Genomic DNA, 25241 nt, shown 5'->3' with positions numbered 1-25241 from the left:
AATAATCTAACCATTAGACGTGAAATTGGATGGTTGTATTATTTATTGACAAAAACTCTAAGTACAAAAAATTTTTTTTTCAAACTTTGTAACACACTCATGCTATCAGGTTTCACATCGGATGACTATAGGTAATTTTAACGTTATTAAATGGTTTTATTATATACCCTCCCTTTATTTGTCAAAAAAAAAATATACCCTCCCTTTTATATTTATGAAAGTGCTCTGGTTATGTAAAGTGAATTCCATAACTTTTTATTACTTGTATTTTTTTTACTCAAAAAAAAAGAATTCCACAATTTCATATTAAAAAAATCCTCCCAAGTGAAAATACCCAAGGGATTAGATGGACCGTTGAGATGAATCGTTCCATCTGTAAGGCAGACATTGACAAAAATTCAGGCCGTACGCCCTCTCGAAAATCACCTCGGAGATCGATTTTGGATCCAAAGGTCTAAACCACCATCATCACGAATTAAAAAAATTAAAGGCCTAAATTATGATTTTTTTTTTTAACATGGCTATAATCTATTTTGTATTTTTTAAACCATTTAATTTTAGAAAAATTTCCTTATGAGATCCTCCCACACCCATACATGTAAGAGATTTTAAAAGATCACCATTAAATTTGACACAGATCTCTAAAAAAGTTATCACATCGGTGTGGGACTTGACTTTTTTTTAGATATGTACGAAACTTAATGGTAAACTTTTGGAATCCTACACACATGGGTGTAGGAGGGTCTCGTAGGATCATTACTCTTAATTTTATTCTTCAAAGATCATCATATTCGCATATAGAGCTTCATATTCATATATAATTAAATATAAGACAAAAAATGGATTTACAATGATTTGAAATGTGTTTTGGGACTTAAATTGCTAAAAAATCAAAGCACATGTACAATTACAAGAGTTGACACGAGTACCGGCTAGGTTGGACAGCCTCAGCCCGAGGGCCGGCTTAGGCAACATTTGCGCCACGCAATGTTGTCTAATTCTCCTCGCTTTGGGTGAAGAGGGCGAAGTCATTGGAGTTTTGGCCTCGATCGAAGTGAGCGAAGCTCCGGTGCATCAACTTCGGGCTGCGTCAGTCCACTTCGACCTATGCTTCGGCCTAAGCACACAATTGCCTTTCTTTTTTTATTGTCATTTTTTTGAATTTTTTATTTTTTTTTATAAATTGACCGAAGCACCGAATTGTTTCTTTTTTCCTGCCAAACCAAAAAAACTCTGAAGTGAATCTATCACTAGTGCCAAGGCCATAACTAGCCTGACAAGGCTAGAACAAAGTCAAAGCTAGGCCATACGGCCTTTCGGTGACGGCCACCCTAAGAGCCCTACGGCCCTATTCTCCAAAAAAAAAAAAAAAAATTGTTTCATTTGATAGGGAAGTAAAAGATCATTGTCCCCCAACTTCCTTGCCAAATGAAACAAAATAAAACTTGGGCGGTGTGGTCAAGGGCACACTAATGTACGAAGGCATTATCCCCCCCACAAAGCTCCCTAAACGTGGAACGTCATATTTTTGGCCTTTTGTGCCCCAACTCCATTTAAGGTTTCTTATGGGATTTTCAACCCTATGATTCTTTTCGGGGAATTTCAATCATTAGTTTCCTTGTGAGGAAATTCGTTCATGCGGGCTCGACCGCATTCCTACATATGCGGTCCAAAAGGTTTAAAGCATCCATCTTAAAAATGGAAGCAAGTAGGCGTTTTATCTAAAAACAATAGAACTAACAGTTTGAATGTTTTTTTATTAGAATTATTATTTCTAGTTTTTAAATTTTTTTTTTTTTTTTATATTTGTGATCTCTATATTAGAGATTACACATCCTTAAAAACTAAGTTAAAAAATCCATCACAAAAATAGATTTATTAATAAGCCCGCATTTCTACATATGCAGGTTTGGCCGTATAGAAACCGGATCCAAATGTTAAATATTTAGATTTTGGTGCTCCAAATTGATGTACCCTATTTAAGTACGGTCTCCTTCCAAAATTATTTAGGAATGGTTTTTGGATCTAAAATTTAACATATCGATAACTTCGATCACCATGATCATGAATTTGAAAAAATAACAAATTTCAAATCTTAAAATAAATGATTTTAGACTTTGTTTTTTGATTATTTGTAACCATAATCTATTTTAATATTTTAATTTTTAAATTCTCTTATCTCTTCCGGCTCATGATTCTGGTGATCATGAATGTGAAGTTTTAGACCAAAACTCCATTTCCAAGATAGATTTTTGGAAGTGGCCATGGATGCACCAAGACCTCTCCAAAATGTTTAGGAATTTCCACCCCTTGGACTCTCTATTTAAGGATTTAAGCAAATAATTGAGATTTAGGATTCCTGAAAAGTTTTGACAAAGTTTTACATTGGAAAAGATTTAGATTTAGAATTTCGAGCCCTTGAACCGTCTCTTTAAGTGACCATTCATAATTCTTAATAAAAATAGATAAAGGAACCAAAATTTCCTAATTAATTAAGATTTACTTTATGGATCATATAGCATAGAAACATTCATCTTTGTTACAAGGAGGTTACAATCTTCTTAAGCCATCTTATATCAAATCCTATAACTTGGGATGCTTCACACAAAGATCAAGGAGCTTTCTTTTGAACTTTGAGCTCAGGCACATGCCTTGCCGTAGGATTGTAAATCTAATAGCCAGTGATAACTATGACCTCTTTGTGCCAAAAATAAAATGTCTTATGCGATATCTTTACTTATTTTCCTTGACAAACATGTATACTATGCTTCTTCGAGAATATAGTTTACTTATATTCCTGCAGTTAGAGGACCCACTTGGGAGGATTTTATTCAATCTGAAAGTTTGGGAACCATCTAAGAATTCTTAGATGATTATTCTAAAAAAAATGGAATTTGAGTGTTTTAACTCTTAAATCTCTCATCATCTAAAAATTAGATGCTTTGTATTCAATATCGAGACATTGTTCTTTTCAAGTCATTAGAATGTACAATTAGGGAAAACATTTTATTGAGGTTAATCAATGGTTTACATGCTCAAAATTTGAGGTTTTAAAATTAATTTTAGGTGGGATTTTATTTGAGGGAGTAATAGGCATTCTACCCCGCTATAGTAGAATATCTTTTGGCAAATCTTAAAACAAATTGAAAGAAAATATATTCGTTTATTACCTCTGGTGCAACAAGTGATGTACATATGTGAGAATTACACATTTATAAAATGAACCCGACCCGATAGTGTTATCATTTAAATAAGGGTGCAGCTTATATAGAGTTGAGGTTCTAAACAATCAAATTAGAGCCCACCTCAAAAATTTCACTAGAAGTGGTTGTTTTGATGCCCAAATATCCTCAAATTGATCATCTCGATTTCAAGATGCATGGACATGAGAAAAAAAAATAGATTTCAAGTTTTGGAAATAATGCATCTTGTAACGTATTTTTGGATCGTCAATTTTCAATATTTTCAAGTTTTCATAGATCAGCTCGATCTACACTATTTTTTAAGCTTTAACTTTATAATTAAAGATAAAAATGTATTTTAAGGCTATCACAAAGATTTCTAGTATTGAAACATTTCTCGACACTATTTGAAGGTGCGCTTTACTTTGATTGTTTAGAGCCTCGGCTCTATACAAATCGCACCCTTAATTAAAACACAATTCAAATTAAATTATGAACTAAACTAAGCACACACTTATTTTGATTTACATTTTAGTTAATTTGTGCTCTAAAATACCGTCTTAAATAAGTTTATAAATACCGATTTAGTAACTAATACAATTTTGTATTAACTATATAAGGAAATGCGCTTAAAATCAAATATGAGTTCTACGATAATTAACTAGTAGCTACATATGAAAGTTCAAAAAAGTAATTGGTGAGTACGCTGACCCAACTATTGATGTGCATCTCCTTTTAAAATCCAAAACATTAGGGTTTGCGGATCAATACGATGATCATGATCATGAATCTTGAATTTTTTTTAAAAAAAATAAATATTTTTTTTATAATTTTATTTGTCTACCATCTTTTTAGCTTTTAGTGAAGAGTTACTAGGTCCAAATAAATGGTTGATTAAAATTGAGGCATATACAAACTCAAGCGAAAACTGAGCACAATAAAAGAATTGTAAATGTGTTTCACCGGTTATATTAAATTAAAGTAGGCAGTTACATGTAATACAAAGAACTCATCTCATGGTTGCTTGGAAGTGGCATTCGCCGAATCGGATTATGAATCAAATATTTTTTATATAGATTTAGTATATATAAAATGAGGTTTTGGGATATGTTGCAGTTTGGTTGGGCGAAATGGGGGCAGAAATGGTACGATTTGTAAAAATGATTAGTCCAATTCTTCTTGTTTTCGAGTACACAGAAACGCTATCTCAATACGTTATTTGCCCCCTTTCGATATAGTATTTGATGTGCATAAAAAGAATAATTCATTAACGGGATATAGGAAAACATAGATGTTTTTTACAATATTCCTAAGCACTATGCACCCAAGCTTGGAACCCACACATGAGACACTAGTGCCTTGTTGTATTAGAGAGAGAAAAAGAGAAAATCGACTAGAGAGAGAGAGAGAGAAAGTTAGTCCACTGGTTTATGTTCTCCCTAGAATTGCAGAGAATGGTATGATGTTGAGAGGCTCAAAAGTTGTTCTAAGTATCCATCTCATACAGGATAGAGGCCAAAGCTCTATGCACCCAAGCTTAGATAGAGGCCAAAGCTCTATGCACCCAAGCTTAGAACCCACAAAGCTCTATGCACCCAAGCTTAGAACCCACACGTGAGATACCAGTGTCTTGTTGCATTAGATAGAGAAAGAGAGAAAATCGAGTACAGAGAGAGAGTTATGGTTTTTTTCTTTGTTCTAAATATCATCTCGGGATAGAAGCCCCATTATATGTAACCACCACCAACAGCTACAAGTTACATATAGCCCCTTAACTCACTCGTAGTGATGGTTACATACACCATCAACGGCTACAAGTTACATGCACGTTAACTCTCGTGATGGCTGTTGTTACAAATCTCCTTTCGGAAGTGCGCCCTTGCTCTCGTGATGGTTCGGAAGTACAAAGTGGCCCTTGCGCCTACGCACCCACGCATGCTCTATACATGCACATTGTCTCTCTTTTGTACTTGAAGTAAATTGCACGGGAATACATACTCTTAAATATAGCTCAATAAACTCTCTCCTCTTCAATGTGGGACTCAAACTCATATCTTTTTCGTAATTTAAGAAAGAACAATAAAACCAAAGTTGTTGTTTTGAAATACACTTAGGTATTTTTCAAACAAAAAATACTAACACGGACAATTTCATTTGAGTAGCTTCTAACTGAATCAGGTATATAAAAAATCATATGTTTTGCTCATCTAAATGTAAAATCATGTTTGCCATTTTGTTGTTAAACCAGTTTCAGCTCATTTCAAAATTTGTTGATTATATATGGGTAGCTCTACAATTAAATTATTTTCTTGAAAATATGCTATATATAATATGAAAAACAAATTAGATGATTTAGATCTTATTTCATAGATATATTGAAATTTTACATTACTCCGTTCTCTCTCTCTTGTTGTCATATCTATCAAATTCATTGGCACAAGTCATAAGCTCTGTCTATTCTAATAAAATTGTTGGGGCATACCTTTTTTTTTTGGTGAGATTGTATACAATGAGATCATTTATCTTTTATATAAGGAAGTCACAATTACTTACAACTATCTAATTTGAAATCTGATTGTTTGGGTGTGTCACAAAGTTCGAAAAAAATTCTTTTTAAGTTTGAACTTAGTCGATGGAATAAATGCAGCTATCTAATTTCACATCCAATGGTCAAGATTAATTGTGACTACCTTGTACTAAAGATAAATAGTCTTATTGTATACTTTTCTTTTCTTTTTTTGGGGGAGGTTGAGGCCCTAAACAATCAAAATAAGGCGTACATCTAAATGGTATCCAAAGGTGATTTTCAATAGCAAAAATCTTTGCGATGGCAAGAAAATTTATTTTAATATCTAATTATAAAATTTAAATATTCAAAAATAGCATAGATCTAGTAAATTTAAAAAACATTTAAAAATATTGAAAATTGTTCGCCTAGATAATGCATTACAAAATGCACTATTGAAATCTTTTTTTTTCACATCCATACATCTCAAGATTGAGATGATCGATTTGAGGGTTTTTCAACGTCAAAACATCTCTTCTAGTGAATTTTTTAAGTGCACTTTAATTTAAATTTTTAGGGCTTCAACCTTATATAAACTTTTTCCTCTTTTTTTTCTTAGGAAAAAAATGTTTGATAACCTGATATTAATGTGTTTAGTATAAATCTCTTCACAGTCCTTTTTTCTTCTATCCAAAAAAAGTGATGCCCTCACACAAATGGTTCCCTTAATTACATTAAAATTAACAAACTAAACTATGACTTTCTAAAACCAGTCCTTGTCAATTTTCATTGTGTCCTTTTCATGTTCAAGTCAGATACAAGTAGCACAAAACTCCTTCCCAGTAGCCAAAAAATTGAACCAAATTGAATCATTCTTTTCCAAAGATACTCAAATCTAATTTTGGTAAGTTCTGTTTACATTCAACTCTTTCAAAGTTCTGTTTACATTCAACTCTTTCAGCTACATAAATAATCTTGCTGAGTGACAAGAATCAACCAAATTAATCAAATTTCAACAAAAACATCTCCATGCAAAATCCACAATAACAATTTGAAAATTACACCAACCTTCTTCATTGATAATCAGAGCTACTTTGAATGCATTTTCTTTATGAAATCAAATTAGCAAAAATTTGATCACAAATTTCTTTCCATTTCAGTGAATTCTATCAACTTTAAGCAAAAAATGAATCAATATCTCATTCGGTTCTCTCCTAATTATTATTAGAACAAGTCATCAACAGAAGGTGGGTTATTCCAAAAAAGAGAACCATAAATTTAATAAAGAATTGGAGCACAATATTACTAGGAAAATTTAATTTTTTTTAAAAAATGAAAATTTATCACTATCAAATTACCTAATAAAAAGCATAGTTCATAATAGTTGGGCATTTTATGGACGCCGTCTTTATACAATAGTGTTCGCAAACTCGGCCAAAACTTGGCCGGTTTTGGTGGTCCGGCCAAGTGTTTTGAAAAAAAAATATCCCAAAAAAATATGAGATTTTTTTTATCATTTTAGCAGAGATTGGAAAGTGTTTTGGCCATGAATACTATTTTTACATTTTTCTTCCATTTTAAAAAAAAAAATTCAAAAATACCCGTGACCACAAATTAATTTTTTAAAATCCATTATTTTTCCCTACGTTACAACTTCATTTGGATGTGCTTTGTTTAATCATGCTCTAAATATGTTTTTCATATTTTTTTTAGATTTTATTTTTTATTTTTTATTTTTTAATACTTTTAGATGGACCTGCCCGGTTAGGCCGATTGAAAGGTCAACTAGTTACTCAAATCTGGCCCTTGGCCGGTTTTTAAGGCCGGTTCGATTTTTCGAACACTGATATACAATTACCGATAAATTCAGAAAAAGTATACAATATTCATTAAATTCGGCTATATGTAACCTAATCTTTTACGAAACTAGGAAATTAAGCCAAATTTTCGACTTCTCTGTCTTTCTACAACTGCTGAGATTAGGAAGAGTAAGGTGAAGGCCATCTATAGTGGAGAACATAGAAGAGACATTTGTTTTGAACTGTCTAAAGGAAATTAATGGTGTACAAGAACGTAGTAAGAGAAAATGGGGGTCTTTAGGTTAGGCAGCAGCTAGAGATGGATATTTTAGAGAAAAGATCTCCTTTCTGTTGCAGAGAAATGAAGAGATTAGGGTTTTCAATTTTCTTCGTGCTCGTCCTAATTCTCCATGCCTTACTGTGACTTTCAAGACCCTATATTTCTCAACCCATGGCATAGAAAAGGAGAGAGAAAATTAATAGGTAAAGATTACTGTGACTTTCAAGACCCTATATTTCTAAACCCATGGCATAGAAAAGGAGAGAGAAGATTAAAAGGTAAAGATTACTGTGACTTTCAAGACCCTATATTTCTCAACCCATGGCATAGAAAAGGAGAGAGAAGATTAAAAGGTAAAGATTACTGTGACTTTCAAGACCCTATATTTCTCAACCCATGGCATAGAAAAGGAGAGAGAAGATTAAAAGGTAAAGATAGGGTAAGCACACAGTATGTGCAAATGACAGAGAAGGGGGTGGAAGATGGCCTTCTCTAAAAAAGAAAAATGGCAGAAAATGTAGTCCAAAATAGAGACAAAAACATTGTGGTTATGGTAGGAAATGAGATCTAAAGAAAGAACTGAAATGCCCTAATTTTAGAAAGGAAAAGGGATCATTTAGGTGGGTTTTCTGTTTAGTAAAGGCAGATGTCGGCCTCAATCCACTGCATTTTAGAAAGATAGAAGATTATTGGGAGTTGGAAAACAAGAGAAAAACCGAGACATGATTTACACAGAATCCATTTAGAAATGAGTCACCTCTTAAAAATCTGTCTGAAATGGATTTTTGGACCTAAGTTTTAGTGACATGTAATTTTTAAAATGGAGATCATGAATATGAAAAAATAAATAAATTTTAAAAATTAAAAATAATAATTATATTAAAAAACATTTGGACCATTAATTCTATTTATTTTTAGATGAACAGCCTATTTGTACCCATCTTTAAATTGGATGTTTTATACCTCAAGGATCGCAAATGTAGATATGCGATCCCCACCACATGAAACAATTTTCCTCTTCTTTTTTGTATTGCTCATGGTAAGAGATTTGACCAGGTTTCTATCATGGGGTGGAGCTCAAAACTCCTAGATTTTCTAAAGGGAAAGGATCTACTATTTACGAGAGCCAATATCATAAAGAAAAAGGGAAAGGATCTAATATTTACGAGAGCCAATATCATAAAGAAAGATTTATGACAAATAAGCCTTTTTTCAAAGGGTACGATTTCTATAAGGTTGCAACCTTAAACAATCTAATTAATGTGCACCTCCAACTTTATCATAGCATGTATTTTTTTGTGTTAAAAATTCGTAAGATTGTCTAAAACTCTATTTTCATATCTAATTATAAAATTTTAAACTTTAAAAATGGTTAAAATCATATAGATCTATAAACATATGAAAATCTTGAAAATAGACTCTCTAGATAATGTATGGCAAAATGCACCATTTCTGTGACTCAAAATCCTTTCTTTCTTTTTTTCATATTCATACATCTCGATGTCGAGATGATCAATTAGAGGGTTTCTCAATATTAAAACAACATTTTCCGATAGATTTTTTTAAGTGCATCTGTAGTTCTACATTTTAAGGTTGCAACCTAATATAAACTTTTCCCTTTTTCAAAAACCCCTTTTTTTTTTAAGGCCATTTCAAACCATGGCAACAAGATATATATCAGCAGACCCTAAATTGTTGGAAAAATGCTGTGATGAAGATGATGAGCGATAGGAAATATATGTACCGAGTTCTCCATTCATGCTTTAATAGTCAATGTTGGGTGCATTATTAGAAAATGTGTATAATTAGAAACAGTGATACCTGGCCCTTCTCCAAAGTTGAAAAAACAGAAGAACCCAATCATGTTCAAGGTTAGAATCGAAGGGCTGCACTACAAAGTCAAAGGCTCAGATGGCAACTTGCATCAACACCCCAAAATTAGTGTTGTTGCACATCACTCGTACCAATCAATAATGGGCATTTTTCGGTAAACAGCCAATGAATCATGAGTTGATATTTGGACAAAGTGTATTATGTCCATATTTATGAGTAATTAAACTGAAATAATTGAACAAAATGTAGTTAGTTCAAGTGAAAAGCTAAAAAAAGAACAATAAATAGACTCAAAAGAATATGGTTGAAAGTAATAAAAAAATATATGGAGACCTATAACCTTACTGAGAGTGTGACCCTTAATAGAGCAGCATAACAGACTAAGATATGATGATGAAATTGAAATACAAGATGCCTTAGAGAAACCCATATGATATCAAGCAAACCATGGCAATCAAATGTAACACTCGGTAGCATCAAGTCCCCTCCAATAATAGAAGTTGCATTTCGCCAGTTAATAAACAAGGGCCAAAAAGGTCCTTATGTTTCTCAGAATAACATCACAAATACATGAAATAAATGATCATATCTTCTGCAAATACACCTACTACCTTTGGATCAAGTTGATCCACAAATTGAATAAAAATGAAAATATTACCTTGCTTTTGATAGTTGGAGACAATTGAAAAAGAAAATATTCAACAAATGCCGTAGATTACAATTTTTAGAAGTTCGGGCACTTGGCATCGAGAAAATCCCTAAGCATCCGAGCTGCCCTTTGTCCTCCCATGAGTTCAGCTAGCTTTTCTAGGGGGAGCACAGCCAACTCAGCTAAGCTGTTGCAGCCATCCATGATGGATCTATAGTTAGAATCCGTAACACCAGGTAGACGCCTTAGAAACTCCACAGCTGATGTGTTGTAATTCTCAGCTCTATCACACAAAGATCCACTTAGTGTTATTTTAATCAAGGAAAAAGCTGAATGCAATGGAGTATGTAAAAGTACTCCCAAGGGGCATTCACCACAAAAACAGAAGGGAGAGATCAAATGTAACCAAGTGTATCTCCCCTAACTGTAATCAGGAATGGATGATGGATGCATCTTTAGAGTACTTTATACCATATTCTATAGGATTATGGTATAAATTCTCTTTAGTGAATCAATCAATGCACACAGGAAGAGAAACAAAACCATACTGAGAAATCTTGGTATTAGGAATTTTGGGGTGAGATAGATTCTTCCGGACCGAACATAATTTTCTTGAGATATTTCCAAGTAAAAATTTGTACAACCATACTGAGAAATCTTGGTATTAGGAATTTTAGAATGAGATAGATTCTTCTGGACTGAACGTAATTTTCTTGAGATATTTCCGAGTGAAAATTTGTTAAAAAGTAATATTCTGCACACATTTTCTAAGTTAAATTCATAGGTATTTTATAACGGAAAATGTAGGGACGAACTATAAAAGGGAAGAAATTGTGATATTAATGAAAAATCATTTCTTTTTTGCACTTCTTACAATAAAAAGCAAAAAGTGTGACTAATCACCACATGTATAATCGGATGACCCTTTCAAAAGTCAACCTTTTCCATCTCACATGTGAACACCATTAGGGGAATAACCAGTACAAGTTAACTCTACCAAAAACTAAAAAGTTAGATGATTGTTTCCCAGAAGGATCATACACCATACAAAGGCTGTGTATGGTACAGTAACCCTTCAACAATCCTCTTTCTTACCTTACGTCATTTTCCACAATGCCCTCCTCGGAGGGGACACCAACCCTCATAGCTGTACTCTCATCAGGTTCATCTTGATTAGCCTTGAGGGATGCAAATATCTCAGCAGTTGCATGTAAGCTTCGGGACCAGACAAGGCGAAGGCGAGGAAAATGTAGAACAAGCAGACATAGCTTTGATATTATGCTATTTGGGGAGACATCATCACCAATCTCACTTGCAGACTGCAACAATCAAGAGTAAGGGCAGAGTAACAAAGCTGCCTATTCAAAATTCTTGCCAGTAACCAGCAATCTTAATGATATAAGAATAGTTCCGTGGTGATCAACAGCAAATGTACTGGTACCTACAGGTTCTCACAGTTATAATGATCTATTATAAGAATATCTCATATGATAGGATTATGACATATTAGTTTCACAGAAATTCCAAATGAGAGAGAGAGAGAGACGTACGACCCAAGAAGTGCAATTAGAAATAAATAAAATCACTACCACATGTTGCACCAGATTATTCCACAAAAACATACAAAGAAATAACCAAATTAAAAGTAACCATTAATGGAGAGATATTGCTACCACATATTGCAGATATATTGTAACTAGCTCCCAACAGAAACGTCAATGAAAAAAGTTGAACTATAAAAGTAATGTCCCACATTCGAAATCATCCAACAGAGATTATTATAGCAAAAGGACCTAACTAGAGCAGCTCATGAGCATATATTTGCATGCAATTAGCAAGTTACATCAAAAGTTGACATGCAACAAATCCAAAAGTACCTGGAAAGAGAAGCTCTTGTCCTGTGAAAACTCAATGAGCACGACAGGTATTCTGTAATAACGAACCATGGTTTCGACTTGATTGTAGAGGCGACCAGATGCAAAGCTGGAATAGAGATCTGCAATGCTCTTTCTCTCAACGCAGATGAGTGGTGAAAGAATGTAATCTCCAACCTCAAGAGTGACAGGAATAATTTTCATTCCTTTCTGGTGGAGAACATTGGGAAGGCTGCTCATAAATTCTCTCACGTCCACTATGACCTGTGAGATTGGTGCAAGGAGGATAGAAAAGAACAGAAAAGTATACTACAATCCAAGGACTGGAGAAATCAAAATAATGGATGGCGGTGGAAAGAGTTGGACCATGATGGGTCCCTCCCTCTCAATCACCATCCATTTGACAGACAGTGATAACAAAAAGGAATATAGAATACGCCTAAAATTCTTCCATGGAATTACAATATTCTTTGTGAAAAGAACATCTTCTATGGGAGAACTCATGAAATTTCTAACAGCTGTTACCTGCGTTTCTTTCTCAATTGCCTTCCTACCACCAGCCTTCCTGGTCAATGCATTCTGAGATATCAAACTTTGCGGCTCACCAGGAGTGTTTGGTACAACCCTTCCATCCTGATGAGAGTCATAAATATTGTACGAAAAGAAACAAAAGAGAATGAGGGCAGTTATTTTCAAAAAAGAAAATAATATGACCAATTAATCATGAAAAATATAGCAGCATTCAGCAGATAAAGTATGAACAAAGCCTAAAAAATGAAACTATTCAGCATAAAACCCAGTATCATTTCATTCACCAGTAGAAAAGAATACAATCCTTGATGCGCAGAACAGAACCAAGAGATTGATTGATATGCCTATCCAGTAATGCCCTAAGGATTGTCCGAGGGAAATAACACCAGGTTTAATAAGCTACCATTGATCAGCTGCTTGGAGTTATCAGTTTTATTAGTTCAGCACGTTGTTAATCCGCGATCTCCAGGATTATTATTCATTTCAACTAGCTGAACCATTTTGACATTTGCCTTAATTAGTCTGCACAGCTCAGAAGTCTTCTTAACCTTTCTTCTTCTTTTTTAATTTCATTAATGCACAGTGCCTGGTCTAGATGGGCTATTTCATAAGAAGCCCATCTAGACCTCATGAAGTCTTTGGTGATTCTTTGGGCCCAAAATCATCATCAAGATTGCTCGCTACTCTTTGAACCCCGGACATCGATCAAATCAAGCTCAAGTTGATGGTTGCTCCCTTGGCAACCCAGGTCCAGCAGGTTACAGCTGCCTCTTGAGAGACCACAATCACAACACCCCACTTTCTTATTCTTGCTACATCGGCTTGCCAGACTACACCATGGCCAAAGTTGTGTCATCTTAGAGGGGTCAAGGGATTCAATCAAGCTTTCGGGAACTCCCTGGCCATCGAAGGGGACTCCAAAAATGTCATAGTATGGGCCATGGGTGCTTCCAGCAGCCCACGATGATTGGTGGACATTTTTTTAGCATTTTTTCTCTCTTTGCAGGCATATTCACATCTTCGTTCGACATACGAGGTGTAAAGCCAACTCTACTGCTGACACCTCGCGAAGGAAGGCACTACCTTATGAAATACCACCAGTGCAACCACCCCAGCGGTTCTTTCAGTTAGGTACCAACATATTTTTGGTCTTTGTTTGTCTGGTTTTGGCACAGCGTGCTGTCCTAGGCACCATTTTTTGTAGGGGGTGCTGTTCTATGCACCAAATTTTTGTATGAGGGGTCTAAGGACCCAACATGGAGAACTGTAATTATCTTCTATATAGTAGTAGAAATATAAAGTCAGCTTCTCCGAAAAAAATCATAAAGCCAATAAATACATATGACAGTTTCATTCTTTTAAAAGTGATAAACATGAACAAGCCTGTTATATGTGAGAACTAATAATAGAGGGCGTACGTATGTGTGTGTCCTTCAAGGAAATTATTCAGTTAAACATGAAGATAGGACTAGCTGTACCAGCCACAGTCAAGGAGGGATAAATAAAAAGAAACCCACAAAGAGCAATAAAGAAATTCCCAGCAGCAAATAGATATAGCAAAAAACAACAGAGAACTCCAATACTAGATACAAATTCAAAAGTTATACAGTACATCTGCAACCAAATAAAACCTCTAAGAAGCAAACTTTTCATTTCATGTCTCAAAGCCAGTGCCAACGAACATCAGCAACAAGGCAGAAAAGTTTATGAATGCCAAGAAAAGAGCAAGATAGACAAGTTAACAGTGATCTTTATAAGTACAACGACTTTGATATCTTAAGGTGTATAGCATACTGCCACGGAAGCAAACTGTATGCTTACTCCCTTGGGTTAAAAAACAACATAGAAGGATTTTTTTTACCCAAAATTTTGGATACACCTTAGAATCACCAGATGAGCATTAGATTTTGAGTTCCTAAAGACGGTCCAAATTCAATCTTAGGAGGTTATTTTTTTCATTTTCGGGCACTAAAAGCATGCATATAAAAATTCCTCTTTTTGAGGTTGGTTGCTAGGTTGAGGAGGTAACATCCCAAAATATTGACACGAAACGAGCATAGGAATAAACCTGGTCAACGGGTATCATCATCAAGGATTTCTGCCTGATAAGAGATTCAAATGCTCCATTTTCTCTTCGTATACTTGCCTCAAACTTCTGCACTTCAGTAGACTCTTCGTAAAATAAAAAATACACTTTCAAGTTTCTAGTGGGATTCTCTGCTTTATAAACTTCTATCTCTCTGACAAATGTCATATCTGGGTGGTAAACAATAATTACTGATGGCTTGAATACATCAAGTATTTTCTGGTCACTGTCCATCGCAAAAAATTGTACCACCGGAAGTGGTTTAGTACCAATATTTCCATTTTCCACGGATGCACCCCCTCCCATCTTTGTGAAAGAACTAGCCATCGCCACTGGTCCCTCACCTGCCGCACGATCCTCATTGCCTGATTCACTCATTAAAGTGCTATTTCCTTTTTCTTGTTTTCCTTTATCTTTACTTTTAGGAAGTCGAGCTTTTGAACCAGAGGTTTTTCCACCACTTCCTCTTCCTCTTCCTCTTCCTCTTCCACGATTTCCTCTCCCTCCATGCAATTGAGGCTCCCTCGTTACAGCTTCCTCCTCACCCACGTTTTTAACTTCAGCTGCTGCCGCTAAAAGAGCAGATTGCTCAAGATTGCTTATGCTGCTAGCTTCTGCATTCTCTCCAGGCCTAGCTGGGATAACCCCATTCAATACACCAAAACCTTTAGGTTCTTGGGATTTCTTTTTGTTCCGTGTCTTTAGCCCATGCAAATCTGCCTTGCCCAATAAGTATCTTTCCCACTCTTCACGCATAACCTGAAGTCCAAAAAACAGACAAAAAAGATTTGCTTTCACGTTAACAAGCAATAACATAATAACTTGCAGAAACTAGCTTAAACATGAAGGCATGGTTAGAACCGCTTGATGTTAATATTAGAAAGATAGAAAAGCATAAAGCACCTATATAATTATACATACCAAGCTTACCAATATCAATATGATCATATGAAGTACTACTGATTTTGGCACCAAATACTATACAATAGATACCAAGTATGCCTAAAATATAAAAGAGAAAGTATTGAACTTACTCCGACGGGCAATTGCGTTAGGAGATTTTTTCGATCTAAAATTATGGCATCCACTTCAGAATCAGCAGAAGAGTATTTTGAAAATAAAGGGATATTGAATTTCTAAAATCATGATATGTATAGAAAAATATGTATTGAGAAAAATCTAAAATACAGTATAACATAAAGATAAACACTATAACGAAGTACTTGCCACTTATCCCCCTCTCTTCCCCCAAAATCATTATAAAGAATGGCTGGTCTTACAGCCATCCTATAGAACATTCCCCAAAATAATAATAAAAAATAAATAAAAAATTTATCATAGAATCTAAGTTAAAGCCAGCTTAAATAATCAAATGAACCCCAAAGGCCAAAATATTAATTCTACCACCATTTTCACTAAAATAAAGACACGAGACCAAACAAGAAAACCTAGGCTGCATTACAGGACCAAATTCAAATTAGACCACTAGTTCAAGAAGAAACTACTGCAAAATCTAGATAAACATGCATTATCCCAAAATATGATGCATACAAAAAAAAAGGGAAAAAAAAAAAACTCTGATGCTTGCAGTAAAATAATAATCCTAAATGAGCAGCCAAAATAGACTTTTGACTGGCAGTAAGCTGGAAAAATGACATTGTCAATTAGCTCCATTTGCAAATGATTGTCACATCATATAAATTAAAGCAATCTCTAGAACAACACCTGTTGAGGACCTTTAGAGATGCAATCCTGAAGCTGCATGCAGGAGAGTTCATCTTTGCAAGCAACTAAAACTGTATTACTCTCATCATCCCAAGTATCTTCATTCAGAACTTGCTTTTGCCTTTCTTCCTCAACTTCTTCCAACACCTCCTGCCACAAAACTCCACCAAAGGTCACTTCAGTAAAAGGGCAACTGATATTACATTTCAAGAGGCATGCAACCCAAATAGGGCAAAACTAAGAATAAATAATGGAGAGAGAAATTAACGAAGACTTTTTTGCAAGTCATAAACCCTGTTAAAAACCCAAGGCGAAACAAAAATAGACATCAATGTCATCCAACAGAGGCACTTATATGAACACAAACTGACTAAAGCACACAAGAAAGCTACAAGTTTCATTCAATATTCCATTTTGGTAAGCTCAAATCAAATTTCAGCGACTGTCATTTAAACAAAAACTAATGAATGCATGAAGCTAAATCATATAAAAAATCAATATTTGAGAGCAATATGTCAATACCAATGATACAAAAAATTATGCCATCATCATTATCATCCAAGCCTTTTCCCAACTTTTTAGGATCTGCTACACCAATCTTGTTCCACCATTATGCTCTACCAAGACGCATACCCTTACTCAAATTATAAGTCACCATATATCTTCTCACTACTTCCTTCCATATCCTGTTGGGCATTCCTCTTTCTCTTTTAAAGACTGCCACTTGAACTAAATTGTCCCTCCTAATCAGTATTGTATTATGTCTACATAACACATGGCCCAACCACCTAAGTCCACTTTTTTTTTTAGGAATAACCACCTAAATCCACTTTCCCTCATCTCATCGCCTATTGGAGCCACCATTAATTTCCCTCATATATATTCATTCTGAATTCTATCATTTCTTATCTTGCCACTCATCAATCTCAATATCCTCATTTCATTTACACTCATCCGAGGGATATGTTGTTTCTTGACCGCCCAACATTCCTTCCCATAAAGTATAGCTTGCATTACAATTGCCCTATAAAAATTCCCCTTTAGTTTCATTGGTATGTGGAGATCACATGAAACTCTGGATGCACATCTCCATTTCTCCCATTTAGCTCTAATTCTATGCTCAACATCTTCCTCAATCTCTTCATTCTCCTAGACTATCGACCTAGGTATTGAAAATAATATCTTTTAAGTATTTCTTGGCCATCAATCTTAACTACTTCCTCGTTTCTACTCCTACTATTACTAAATTTGCATTTCATATATTATGTCTTAATCCAACTAATTTTAAAACTTTTAGATTCTAGGGAATCCCTCCAAAGTTCTAACTTTGCATTGACATCATCTCCAGTCTCATCAATCAAAACTATGTTATCCGCGAACAACATGCACCACAATACCTCATCCTGTAGAGGGCTCGTTAACTCGTCTATAACCAAAACAAAGAGATGTGGGCTCCATGCTGACCCCTGATGTAGGCCTACTCCCACTGAAAACTCATTTGTCTCTCTACTAGGCCTGCTCCCACTGAAAACTATGTTAGCATTCCCTTGTATATATCTCTAACCACGTCAATATATCCTCTAGAGACTCATTTCTTTTCCAGAACTAACAAAATTAACTCTCTAGATACCTTATCATATACTTTTTCCAAATCAATAAAGACCATATGGAGGTCCCTTCCCTTCTCCCTAAACTTCCTAATAGTTGCCTAAGTAGGTAAATAACCTAATTTTTTACCTCCCTGGCATAAAGCTAACTGACTTTCTGATACACTCATTTCACGTCCTAGTCGTTGCTCAATCACTCTATCCCACAACTTCATGGCTTGTAATTTTAATCCTTCAATATTTCATATTGTTCTATATATCCCATATGTTCTAGTAAATAGGTACCACAATATTTTTTATCCATTCATTTAGCATATTATTTGTTCTCAAAATCTTGTGGAACAGTTTGGTCAGTAAGAACATGCTAAACTCTCCCCTATCGCAACCCCCTACTTTCCCTCTCAATCCTACATTCATTCTTTCTCGGGTTTGGCATTCTTTAGCCCACCCCCGAAGGTGCAAACTTTTAATTGGTTAGCTGCTTCTCATAAGGCACTTACTATTGATCGCCTACAAAGAAAAGGGATCCCCATTCCAAACAGGTGTAGTGTGTGCTTAAGCGAGGAGTCCAATTTTCAACTTTTCCTCCTTTGTAAGGTAGCACATGACCTTTGGGGCTGTGTGTTACAACTTGTTGGGGTAGACTGGGTGATTCCACAATCGATCAAGGACCTAATTGCCCTGAACACCTACTCGCACTGGCCGAAAGCAGGAAAAATTCTATGGAAAGCTTCCATGGCAGCAACTATCTAGACCTTATGGAACGCAAGGAATGCCAGACTTTTTAGGGGACAAGTAACTCTGGTTCCATCGCATTTTCAAAAAGTTACATCCTCAGTAACTTTTTGGGTGACAAACAATGATCATTTTAATGGAATACCAGCACACTCCATCCTACCTCAAGGGAGGAACATCCTACTTCACAGGCCCAATAAGAACAAGAAAATCGTGGCCACTTGGAAACCACCCCCCCAAGCAGTCAAACTTAATTTTGATGGCTGCTCCTTAGGTAATCCAGGACACGGCAGGATAGGAGGTGTATTTCGCGACCACCAACACAGTGTCCTCTTCACTTACTCAGAGTACATTGAGGTGCAAGATTCACAACATGCTGAATCTTTTGCGCTACTCAAAGGGCTGCAAAGTTTCGAAAGCTCTTGGGGACAGCATCTTATTGTGGAGGGTGACACCCAAAATATTATCACTTGGGCCACCAGGGAAGTGTCGCCCCCCTGGTACCTCTTGCCTAGTTTTGACGAAATTCAACATATTTGCAGGGGTATGCACGTCTCATGGAAGCATACACCGTGGATGTCAAACGCCTTCACGGACCTTTTGGCGAAGGACGGAACTAAAGCCCACGAGAACGATTAGATCTGGCCAGCTACACTTTTTTGTGCAGCATCTTTTTGTTTCTTTTTGTTAGTAAAATGTCTATGGACAATATAGGGGGACTATTATAACCCCATTTTCAAGTACTTTGTATATGATTATCCTTACCTCTTTTTGTAACTGGCAAGGCGGCAATCTGTGTAGCACATTTTGTATAGGGCCAGTGGGCCTATTCTTTTTTGTCGAGAGTCTCGCCCACCAGGGGACTCTCATTAACTATATTATTAATAAAATTTCTATTAACATTCAAAAAAAAAAAAAATTTGCTAAACTCTCCCATGCACTTCCAAACCTCTATAGGGGTATCATCGGATCCTAAAGCCTTTCCTATCTCCATCCTTCTCAAAGCTTCTTTCACTTCAAAAAATCCTAATCATGCGAATATATCTATGACCTCCAACCTCATTTTAGTCAAAGGTTTCTCCTAACGCTTTGCTCCCAAGATATTCGGAATTTAACAATTTTTTAAAATAAATTCGCCACCTTTCACTGACCTCATTATCCTTCACCAATATCCTATGATCCTCACTCTAATTGCATTTAATATGATCTAGATCCTTACACTTATTCTCTCTCATTTTTGCTAGTTTGAAGACATTTTTGTCACCTTCTCTCTAGTTTATTGTATAGATCAGTATATGCCTTAAGTTTAGTCTTTTCATAAACCCTAAACCTATGCTATATAAAAACTATCTAATTACGAAATAAAAATAATTAACTAGAATCATAAACATGAGCAACCTAGAAAAGACATTACGTGAATAAAGACCCAAGAGTGTAAAACCATGACCCCCTTTTGAATATCCTAGACAATTGTAAGCTTCCTAATAATATAATTGAAACCACTGATTGATCATAGAGCAACACAGCCAATAAAATTGACCATATGCGGAGAAATAGAGCAAGAAACGACTCAGAGCAAAGAGACTCACTCACTCACTCGCAACACCTTCCATTTGGGTGGCTCTTCCAATACAACTTCCAACACCATACTTGAATGAGAGTCCTTGGCCTCATTTGCTGCCAAACCAAAAAAAGTTCTCAAAAAACACACAAACATCTCAGCAAAACAAGTGCCCACCCAAAAACTTAAGAGGGAGAGAGAGGGAGGGAGAGAGAGAGAGAGAGAGAGAGAGAGAGAGAGAGAGAGAAAGCAATGACTCAATTCAACAGAAGAGAAAAAGGCAGTATAACCAATTGAGAGAGTGAGGCAGAGGGATGACATGAAAGGGTAGAGAGAGAGAGAGAGAGAGAGAGAGGGACATATGAAAGAAGTAATGACTAGAGAGAGAGTGGGGATGATATGAAAGAATTAATGACGAGAGAGAGAGAGAGAGAGAGAGAGATATCATATTACCATCATTAGACTCCCCTTCCTTTGCCTTCCTCTTCTTACCGGCACTCCCTGCTGATACCCCAGTATCTCCACCTGCCGGTAAAACTCTATAAACCCTTCTCTTTGCAAGCTCAAATATCTTATGAGCAGGCTTTGCAAAAATCCATACTGATCTCACCCCTTCGGAAACCCTAAGTGTATTCAAATACTTCAAAAAACTGACTGAATCATACCTAACCAAATAATCAGCCAATTTTCTCACTGTTTTCAGGTCTGAGACCAATTGCCTGGTCTTCCTCCCCACCATATGCCAAATTGGGTCAAGTTGTCTCCTGACTATCTCATCAAAAGATTTGAATAAGCCACTCTCCACAGTTAAATCCTCCACATCGACTTTGTTGGTCTTTCTGAGCTCCTGTAAACAAGCCTCCATAACCTCGAGCACAGCATCCTGTATACCTTTCATAGCTTTCGAGAGAGGGGTTCTGATATCAATTACAGGAAATGGGTTCGAGCCCTCAAGATCCTGAGAGACCAGGACATGGAATCGAGGCCATATATGAAGCTTTCGAACAAAGAGGCATGATTTCATGATACGTTCGGCCTTTGAAAACCCAGAGACCATGGCTTGGGGTCGATCAGTTAGGGCTCGAACAAAGCCCTTAGGATTTGCAGTTCGAAAAAGGCGGATTATGAAGGCCTCGGTGCAAGTTTCGGACAGAGAGTGGACGTTCAAGAGGATGATTCCAGAGATAGAAGACATCGAGATATTCGAGTTCAATATGTCAACTATGAGGATTCGAGGTGTTATGAAGAATGAACCTCCATGAGAATAGATGTTTTTCCGATCTAGGGCTAAGAATTGAGTAGAGGATATGAGGAGAGGGGAAGGGGGAGGAAGTTGCAGAGAAATGGCAGCGCGTTGAGAATCTGAAGCAGAGAGGATGAAGAGACAGCCACTGGAACTGGAGTGGAGGGTGATTAGGGCAGCTGCTAACTTGTGGAGAGAGAGGCCAGAGCCCAAAACAACCAGACCGCCATTGTCGTCCTCGAGGAGGTCTGAGATGACTTGTTCATGAAAAGCGAGCATTTTTAGGGTTAGGGTTATGTCGCAGACAACTTGCAAATGGATGACAATTAGGGTTGGGCTTAGGATTCTCGCTGCGTTTCAAAGAAAAGGTGAAATGCGGTGGACTTAGGGTTAGGGTTTAGGTTAGGAATGTAACAGAAGTCGCATTTCTCGCGCGGTAGATCAGGTGAAGAAGGCGTGTGTGTTCGAATGTGTACCGCGCGCGTATGCTTAGAACACACACATGCACAAAATAACAAAAGTGAAAGTATAGATTGAGATAAGCGGATGTGAGATTGGATGGCTCCATTTATTTTATTACCAAATTTAAATTTCAAAATAATTTTTTTTGAATATTGTGACATACCTAAGCCATAATATTTTACATTTAATGATTATAAGTAAGAGCAATGATCCAATGCAACGGTTACATTATAGTATAATATAACGAGACTTTTAAAAAACCATGTTTGTGTTATCTGTATGACCCCAAATTTTGCACACACACTCCTTTCATCTTAATAATCAATCCAAAAAAAAAAAAATCACTTTGAACCCTAGATATGGTCAAAATGAGTCCCCACCAAAAATAAATCTAGAGTATTCATTTTGTGAATTTCAATATCTTAGCCTTTATAAACTCAAAATCATGTTTTTCTTTTTTAACATTGTTCATCTAATGATAATAAAGTCAACCAAAAAAATTGAAAATTAAAGAATCCTTCTAAGACCTAGATCTAATCATCTCACAAAAATGGACAGCCTATGTTAATTGGGCTAAAAAAATACTTTCTAGATTGTGTTTTCAATTTTTTCTTTTTTGTGATTGTTCATTAGAATGAAATGAGTGTATATTTCAAAATTTGAATCAAACAAATAGCCATAAGATGGTTTTTTAAAGTTGTTGCATTATATTACTATACAACGGTTGTATGAAATTGTTTTATAGGTAATTATGACCACCTTGTATCAAACATAAATGGTTTTATTGTAAACAATCACATAACAAAACAATATAGGTATCAATTGTATAAGGTGCCCTCCTTCCATTGTATGAGGAAGGCACACCTTTAAATTTTGTCTATAGATGTAGTTCTGGAGGCTAATTTTTTTATATGGTAGCTTTAGAGTCGGGAACCTTACGATAACTTGAAATTTTATTTTTTTTTTAATTATAAAATTTTACATTTTAAAAAAAATTATAATGATCAAGCATATTTATAAACATTTGATCTTTAAAATAAAAGTCCAGATATGTTTGTTACAAGATGTACTATTTCAAGACAACTTTTTTTCATATTTACACATCTTGAGGTCGAGATGATTAAATTGGAGAGTTTTCAATATCGGAACACTCTTTTCTAGAAGAGTTTCAAACCACACTTTATTTTAATAGTATAAGATTGATTTACCCCTTATATAAACTTATTAGAAGTATAAATCCATCATCATCATCAGATCATTTTCCCAATTATATGGGGTCAGCTACACAAATCCTAATCGGTTAATCTGTTATATCAAGTGTCATACATTCAATGAGGTTATAGGTCCCCATATCTTCTATCACTACTTCCAAACATGTTGTTTTGGACCTACCATTTGTTCCTTTTTAGCCTTCCACTTAAAATAACTCTCACCTCTTAATAAGTGTTGTATTGTGTCTGCATTGAACATGGCTACCTATCTAAGCTCACTTTCTCTCATCTTATCGCCTATTGAAGCCATACCTACGTTTTTTCATAATGTATTCATTTTGAACTTTATCTCATATTGTCTTACCACTTATCCATCTCAACATCCCCATCTTAGCTATATTTATCATATGGATATGTTTGTTTCTTGACTGCTTAACATTTTGCCTCATAAAGTAAAGTTGGTCTCACAATTATCATATAAAACTTACCCTTTAGCTTCATTGTTATGCAGTGATCACATAAAACTCTTATCGCACATCTCCACTTTGCCCACCTAGTTCTAATTCTATGTGTAACATCTTTCTCAATTTCTCTATTTTTCTAAATTATCAACCCAAGATATCAAATGTGCGTTCTTTTTTGTATTTATTGGCCGTCAATCTTAACTACTTCCTCATCTCTACTCCTATTATTTCTAAACTTACATTCCATATACTATGTTTTAGTCTGGTTAATTTTAAAACCTTCAAATTCAAGAGCATCCCTCCAAAGTTCTAACTTTGTGTTGACACCACTTTGGGTTTCATCGATCAAAACTATATCATCCGTGAATAATATACATCACAATATCTCATATTGTAAGTACCCAGTTAAGTCGCCCACAACCAAAACAAACAAGTATGAGCTCGATTAAAAGTGTATGCACCGAGTTGCAAGGTGATAGTTAGAAATAACATTTAGATGTTCTAAATGTCTATTTTCATTAAAGTAGTATTAAATCTATATCATCCAAATAAAATAAACGGAATGGATTATTGGAACTTTATTTCTCCAAATAAAGTTGCTTAAGGTTGTTGACTTTAGACTTTTTCCTATAAATATAGAATTTATATAATAAGGTAAACGGTCATTGTTTTACAAAGTTCATAGCTGTTCTTGAGGAGTTTATCTTTTAATTAGAAAAATAAGAGCGCTGATTATGGTTCATGGCACACCATCGAGACATGGTATTTCCAATCTCATTAACCAATTCTATGGAGACAATGCACCGTGACGCATGCTGCCGTTATAGCACAACCGCTATTCCCCATGTTAAATACGAGTAGTTATTTGAACAAGATCATCATCGTCAAAGCGTTTTTTTAATTAACTGGAATTTTCAAGCTAACTACTGCTTTGACGCTGCATACTTGAAGTTATGACCCTATTCGATAGAGTTTAAGGGTGCCTCTACCAAATATAATAGAAAAGAAATGTCATTAAAATGGTACAACAAAAGGACGGGGTTTCTATAAATTAGCGGAGTCATACATAAACTAAACCAAGGTGATTATGAATATGAAGAAAAAAAAAAAAACCTCAAAATACATTTTGGTGGGGAGAGGGGGGGGGGGGGGGGATTTTTTGTATTGTCCATACATTATTTTGATTTGATGCACCTTACATAATATCCAGATTGAAGATAGACACTTGCGAGTCAACATCCTCTTGGATATGCTGATCCATATAAAACTCTTCCAAAACTAAATCAAGAAAATGCAAGTCAACAGGCTCTTGGACACCCTGACCCATATAAAACTCTTTCAAAAGTAAATCAAAAAAATCATTGAAATGGTCAAATTACGTACTCATCAATAATGTTTTCATTTTAAACATATCACTTCACTTGAATGCGTCCTCCATGAGTTTGTAGAAAGGAAAAAGATTATATAAGGTGCCAACTTTATACTAAAGAAGT

At 35.4% G+C, this 25241-nt stretch overlaps 1 protein-coding gene across 4 annotated transcripts; it reads right to left on the bottom strand.

Moving 5' to 3' along the window:
• Positions 1-10071: 10071 nt before the first annotated feature.
• Positions 10072-22092, bottom strand: UVH1 (Restriction endonuclease, type II-like superfamily protein). 4 transcript variants are annotated; one of them, XR_016051504.1, is made up of 8 exons: positions 20822-22092; positions 20405-20484; positions 16466-16615; positions 14723-15499; positions 12649-12756; positions 12127-12387; positions 11345-11690; positions 10072-10532 (listed from the first exon to the last, which is right to left on the bottom strand). XR_016051504.1 is itself a non-coding variant. In XM_088861150.1 (8 exons), the coding sequence occupies exons 1-8, from the start codon at positions 21888-21890 to the stop codon at positions 10325-10327; spliced, it is 2877 nt and encodes a 958-aa protein (XP_088717276.1). In that variant the 5' UTR covers positions 21891-22092; the 3' UTR covers positions 10072-10324. The 4 variants fall into 4 exon arrangements, 3 of the variants coding, with proteins under 3 accessions (XP_088717276.1, XP_088717278.1, XP_088717277.1); XM_088861150.1 differs by having other exon boundaries at positions 11345-11568; XM_088861152.1 differs by having other exon boundaries at positions 11345-11568; positions 16477-16615.
• Positions 22093-25241: the final 3149 nt, after the last annotated feature.

The sequence above is a fragment of the Amborella trichopoda genome, chromosome 3 (genome assembly GCF_054954075.1).
Source record: "Amborella trichopoda isolate Santa Cruz 75 chromosome 3, AtrichopodaSantaCruz75HAP2 v2.0, whole genome shotgun sequence".
Lineage (NCBI taxonomy): Eukaryota > Viridiplantae > Streptophyta > Magnoliopsida > Amborellales > Amborellaceae > Amborella > Amborella trichopoda.
Note: the sequence above shows the minus strand (reverse complement) of the source record. Positions and strands in the feature narration are given on the sequence as shown.

Bases quoted from the DNA above. Each gene is read 5' to 3' on its own strand.
- UVH1 (XM_088861150.1), bottom strand. From the start codon at position 21,890: ATGCTCGCTTTTCATGAACAAGTCATCTCAGACCTCCTCGAGGACGAC. The intron at 15,500-16,465 runs GTGTTGTTCTAG...TTTGGACTTCAG, and splicing joins TCTCTAAAGGTCCTCAACAG to GTTATGCGTGAAGAGTGGGA. The intron at 12,757-14,722 runs GTTTATTCCTAT...GACTCTCATCAG, and splicing joins TGATGATACCCGTTGACCAG to GATGGAAGGGTTGTACCAAA.